General features: G+C 44.9%; 1 protein-coding gene across 1 annotated transcript in view; it reads right to left on the bottom strand.

Moving 5' to 3' along the window:
• The window catches only part of KIAA2012 (KIAA2012 ortholog), a 96,618-nt gene extending 90,937 nt beyond the window's left edge, over positions 1–5,681 (bottom strand). The window contains exons 1-2 of the mRNA XM_081813881.1: positions 5,236–5,681; positions 3,765–4,049 (exon numbers count right to left, since the gene is read on the bottom strand). Of these exons, the coding sequence (XP_081670007.1) occupies positions 3,765–4,049; positions 5,236–5,319 (369 nt within the window). The 5' untranslated portion in view covers positions 5,320–5,681. The remainder of the gene's footprint in view (positions 1–3,764; positions 4,050–5,235) is intronic.
• Between the last annotated feature and the right edge of the window lie 301 nt (positions 5,682–5,982).

The following is a 5,982-nucleotide window of genomic DNA, read 5'->3' on the forward strand; positions in this document are numbered from 1 at the left end:
TTTGTTTGTTTGTTTGTTTGTTTTTTAAAGATTTTATTTATTTATTTGAGAGAGCGAGAATGAGAGAGAGAGAGAGTACATGAGATGGGGGAGGGTTAGAGGGAGAAGCAGGCTCCTCGCCGAGCAGGGAGCCCGATGCGGGACTCGATCCCGGGACTCCAGGATCATGACCTGAGCCGAAGGCAGTCGCTTAACCAACTGAGCCACCCAGGCGCCCCGACATGGCTGTATAATCTTGAGTGAATGACTCAAGCTCTCTGTGCTTCAATTTCCTCACCTCTAAAATGGGTTAATAACAGTACACCCTCAGGACTGATAGGAAGCATACATGAGTTATACACAGAGAGTACTTAAAAAGGTAGCAGGAACAGAGTAAATACTAAAAAAATGTTAATGAACTTCAGTATTTTTATTAGATGAATATTACATTGTAATCTGTCCTAAGAATATACTGTGGATATTTTCTCACGTTATTCATGACTAATACATGACTTTATTGCCTGACTCCAAACCCATTATATGACTGTACTATAATTTATTTAATCAATGTTTCATTGTTGGACATTTATTATTTTCAATGTTTTGTATAGTAATAAATAACCTGTAGTAAACATTCTTGGGTGTAAATTATTGGGCACATCTCTGATTATTTCCTAAGGCAAATTCCTAAAAGTAGAATGCCGAATCAGAGTATTAGCTCTTTATAGGCTTTTGCCAAAATGCCCTCCCGAAAAGTCATGTGAATGTGTGCTCCTAATGTATGAGACAGCTCATTTCCCCACAGCCTTCTCAGCACCGGATATTATGATGTAAAAAGCTTCTTGCCAGTCTGTAGTTTTCATAATCAGATGGTGGTCTGTAGTTTATAAAGCTCTCCTCTTCTGAGCTGTTCCTTTTCTTTAATCCCAAATCCCTTCAAATTGCTCCTCCTATTTCAACCTACAATGTCCTCCAATCGTAAATTTCTGCCTGTAACTATTCTTTTCTTTCATTTCTGATTTCTTCACACAATTTCCCTTCTACCCACTCGGGGGTAGATGACATATTCTGTTTTGTTACAGGTGTGCGTTATAAATCTGGTAGGTGGGTACCAGGGGAGGACAGGAACTTACCCTCTTTTCAGTGAGCTCAAGTCTAACCCAAGAGGTAGCCATCCCCAGATAGACTCTTCTACTTTATAAAGTAAAAATATCCCTGCTGCCTGAAATAGTCAAGAGTCTGAAAGCTGTGGAAGGGATTCTTACTCTTGACAGGAAGTTAGCCTACATAGCAGTGTTTAATTAGGAAAACAGAAACCACTCTAAGTACTTAAACACAGCAAAAATTTAAATCAGGGCATTGGTTGCACAGGTGATTAGAGAGCTCAAAAGCCAGGAAGACGGCGAGGCAACGCTGAGATTAGTAATCAAAAAGCCAGCACCATCCCTGGGCTCAAGGACAGAGGGAGGAGCAGGTGGGCTCAGCTGGAGGAACCTGGTGAGGAGCCACAGTGGGCCTGTCTGTCGGGAGCTGGACCACAGAGGTGATGCAGGTGTTTCTCAACACCTACAGATGGAATGGAAGAGGAGAAATACCTTGGCCTTTTTCTCTCCTTTCTTTCCTGTCTCCTTCCAGTGTCTTCCACTAGCAAATTCAATTAGAAGCTAGTAGACACAGATGTTTGTGGAATTATATATAGCCTGTGGTCAACCCCACTTTTGTGCAGAGCAGAGTAAAGTAAAGGTGAGGAATGGATTTGAGGACAAATAGGCCAAGGCCTGGCACAATGACATCTGGGGGCCCTTCCAAGTTCACAGACAATAGGGCAAAGTACAAAGCATGCTGCCCTAGAGAGGCAGGCAATTCCGGGCTGGAATTCTGGCTCTGTCACTTACTAGCTCTGAGACATTGGCCAGGTCACTTAACTCTTCCGAGCCTCAGTTTTCTCATTTATGAAAGGGGGGAAGAAAACCATATGTCACTGGGTCACTGTGAAGATTAAATGAAATAAGGGCTATAAAATAATAGTAAGATTTCCACAATAATTGGTTTCCTTTCACCCCAAAATTTATGACTTTAAGACAAAGGACAATGGGCATTTGGTCACATCATTAAGCTTCTCTGTATTTTGGGGATGCCTGGGGGGCTCAGGCAGTTAAGTGTCTGCCTTTGGCTCAGGTCATGATCCCAGGGTCCTGGGATCGAGCCCCGCATCCGGCTCCCTGCTCAGCGGGGAGCCTGCTTCTCCCTCTCCCGCTTTCTCTCTCTCAAATAAATAAAATCTTAAAAAAAAAAAAAAAAAGCTTCTCTGTATTTTGAAAGAAGGAAAAGGGGACAGGAATCTTTCCTTTTGGAAACTCTGTCTAGGGTGGGGTAGGTGATAAGTTGCCCAACAATGATATTGGGAGATGATGTAAGAAACACTGAAAATGCCCTACAGGATCGATTTATTCATTCCACCAACATTTGTGGGTAGTCACTGTTTTCTGGAAATGATTTAGACATGGTCCCTGCCCTCAAGGAGATGGTAACAGATGGATAAAGAGATACATTGCAATGCATGATGCTATGGGAATGTTCACAGAGGAGAGAGCAATGGGATATCTTTGCCTAGAGAAATGGGAGAAAGCTTCACTGAGGAAATGACATCTGAGTCGTATTTTGAAGGGTCAGCAGGAGCTTTGAAGTGTAAGCAGGAGCATAGAAGCAGATGCAAATCATAGCCAGAAAAGGGCACAGAATGTGTGGGGAACACTGAGCCATTCACATGGGTGGGGTCTTGAGGGGTTCATAGTTAAGGTGGTGGTAAGAACGACTGGCAGATGCTGCTAGCTTTAGAAAAGAAAGTCTGCCTGAAGGGCCTGGCATAAGAAGCTAATGACTTTAGCCTGTGGGAAATGAGAAGCCAGCAGTAAACTCGGGAGCAGTCGGGGTGCCTGGGTGGCTCAGTTGGTTAAACGTCTGCCTTCGGCTCAGGTCATGATCTCAGGGTCCTGGGATCGAGCCCCAATCAGGCTCCCTGCTAAGCAGGGAGTCGGCCTCTCCCTCTGCCCCTCTACCCGTCCCTCCCCACTCTCTGCTCTCTCTCAAATAAATAAATAAAATCTTAAAAAAAAAATAAGGAGTAACCCAGCATCTATAACCTAGAGTTGTATAAAGTGACACATCTTTCCAGACTCTCTCATGGCCTCAGCCAAAGGGCTGATGCATGCAGTTACATCAATCAGGGGCCATGTGGACATCTCATAAGACATTAGAAAGTATGAATCAGAAAAATGAGCACAGGGGTTTTCCCTTAAGATTAAATTCAGAATGGAAAAACTCATTAACTTCTCCTGCAGATGCTGAAGGGCTCAAGGTAAATATTTAAAATGTTCTCCCTCTCCCTTCCACAAAGCCAAAAACATCAGAGGTGTGAGGATGATGCTTGTGGCTATGAGACAGGATTTCAAGGATTCTGATGAAACGTCTGCTGGCCTGGATCTGTCTGAAGCTGAAAGGGACTTTGTGTTACTCTAACGGAAAGGAAAATACAAGATGAGGGTAATTTTGCCCCTGATGCTTTCAGAGCCCTTTCACATACAGTATCTCATTTAAGCCCCGCGACCACTGTGTGAGGCCCACAGGGCCCAGAGTACAAGCCCATCTGAGAGATGAGGAAACGGAGGTCCTAGGGTTTCATACCTTCCCTAGGGTCTGAGAAGGTGTAGCCAAACCGAAGCTGCAACTGGATTTCCAGACACGCAGGCCAGCGCCTTCCCCAAACCCAGGACTGCTCTGCCTACCTCTCTCCTTCCGTACGCCAGGATGGCTTTTTTGAGGTCCTGAAGTGTGCGCAGTTCAAGACCCGGCCTCTTCCTGTGGCCTTTGGGGCGCTGGGGGCCTTGTCTCCTCTCTTCCGGTGTCCATGCTGATAAGGCTAAACCTTCTGAGTAGAGGATCAGGGCCCCCTTCCTAGTACTGAATGTTTTGGGGAGAAAGAGGCTCCCGGTGTGCGGGTTGGCACTGCCCTCCTCCTTCGGTTTGCTGACCAGGACATAATCTTCTGGAGACTTCCAGTTCAAGTAATCCTGCAACGGAAAGAAACCACCTCAATCCATGGCCCCTTGATAGCAACAGACCTGGTGCAAGGTGTTTGACAGTTTTTTAGTGACCGATTTTCTGTGAATTGTTTTCATGCTGTCACGGGACACACGCACTCTTCGGAGCAACTGATATTGTTCTCCACATCTCGGAATCAGTAGAACCTCAGGCAGGGTTCGGTTTTACCCCATACAACTTTCAGCAGAGCCATTCATGCCTGGAGGCTTCAATAGGCTAGTTAAAATGTCCTGGTATGCAAGTAAGTAGTCGTAAGTATCAAGGGCAGCAAATAACTTTGAAATTATGGACTAGATGGCAGTTTAAATAGGGGAAAACCATTCATTCCAACCCTCACTTCAGCTGTACACAGGAAGGCTTTCTGTGCATATCCCAGATGCTATGTAACATTACCTAATTTGGCTATTTCGGACCCTATAAAGTAGTTGCATATCTTCTAAGTAAGTAAATGCCATTGGCCACAGAGGTCCTTTGAAACTTTATAGGTCTTTTAATATAGCAAAGGTCAAATATCACGACAAGCTACCATGACAATGGAAATCTCTGTGTGATCCAAACATTTTCAAAGAACCCCACTGGGTTTCTTATTCCTGGGGGGATTCAGTGAAATAAAATTCCAGTACAAGGGAATTTTGCCACCTCTTTAAAATCTTCTAAAATGAGATTTAAAAAAAAAATTATTTTTATTTTTTGCCTATGTTAAGTATGAGTCCTCTGGGTTGAATTCCAGAAAGTTCAAGGAAGCCATTGAAATGGTATGAACATACACAGTGTTTCAACCACAGAGCAAAACTTCTAAAAACCAAATAGCCATCAACTTGCCTAGATCCCAGGTGGAAATTCTGGTCTTGAACCAAACCATCTGAATTCTAAACAGTCTGGCATCTCCTTCAGTCTAAAGCAAATGAGGCTGTAAGTCATTGTGCGAGGGGAAGGAGGAGGGTTCCAGGGGCAGTATCAATGTGCAAGCAAACTTCCTTATTTTCTTGAGTTTTACCAAGGAGGAGGGAACGTCTACCAGCGACCCCCACCCCCCAACCTCACTAACAAACCAAACCAAGACAAGCACGGCTCAGCCCCAAAATATTGTCCCAAAATATTCAGCTCTAAGAGCATTCTCCTCCCACCCCCAAAATATTCAGCTCTAAGACTCACCTCTGGTTCAAAATAGACTTCTAGCTTCTGTTTATTCTGGACCAACTTCCCATGTCCCCGGCTCAGGAGAGAGAGCGTGAACATGTTTCCCTTCTGACCACCCTTCTCAAGGGCAGTTCATCTTGGTTTTGAAGGCTGAAAACTGGTCACACCTCAAGACTTCCTGAGTTCAGCAGTGAGCCCAAGAAGACCACAAACACTGGGCCTTTTATTAAATACATTTTTCCTTCGTACAGCAGCTTCTTAATAACAACCAGCCACACAGTTTAGACAGTGTGTGTCTTTGTCGGGAGAAAAAATAAACCGCAAACCCAGACTCCTCAAGCTCTGGATTGTCTACTCTCTGGGCAACCTCTCTCTCTTCTTCGCCTGCGCCCTTGTTGTCCCTTGGTCCTGTTGCTCTGTTACGGGGCCGTGTGCATCTACAGATCTGGGCCACTGCACCATCCTTCTCATTGTGAGCGGAAGGTTGTTTCCTGGTTGCTATGGCAGCACAGGGAAGTGAAGTCTCTTAAACCAGCCTAGGCAAGGCAGAGACTGCTGAGGGCAGTGTTCACACATGGGGGGGGTGGGGGAGGGAAGGTCAAATGGACGTTTAAGGGACCAGGCTCAGATTTCAAGTCCTGATCTCAGGAGCAGGGGGTGATATTGGGGTATTTTTTCTGTCATAGTACTCATCTTGCTTTTAGAAAGTGTCTTCCCCTTTCTCTTGATATGCTAGCCTTTCACTGTCAACTAACCATTAGC

The sequence above is a fragment of the Leptonychotes weddellii genome, chromosome 3, assembly GCF_054177405.1.
Source record: "Leptonychotes weddellii isolate Sample4059 chromosome 3, ASM5417740v2, whole genome shotgun sequence".
NCBI classification, from domain to species: domain Eukaryota; kingdom Metazoa; phylum Chordata; class Mammalia; order Carnivora; family Phocidae; genus Leptonychotes; species Leptonychotes weddellii.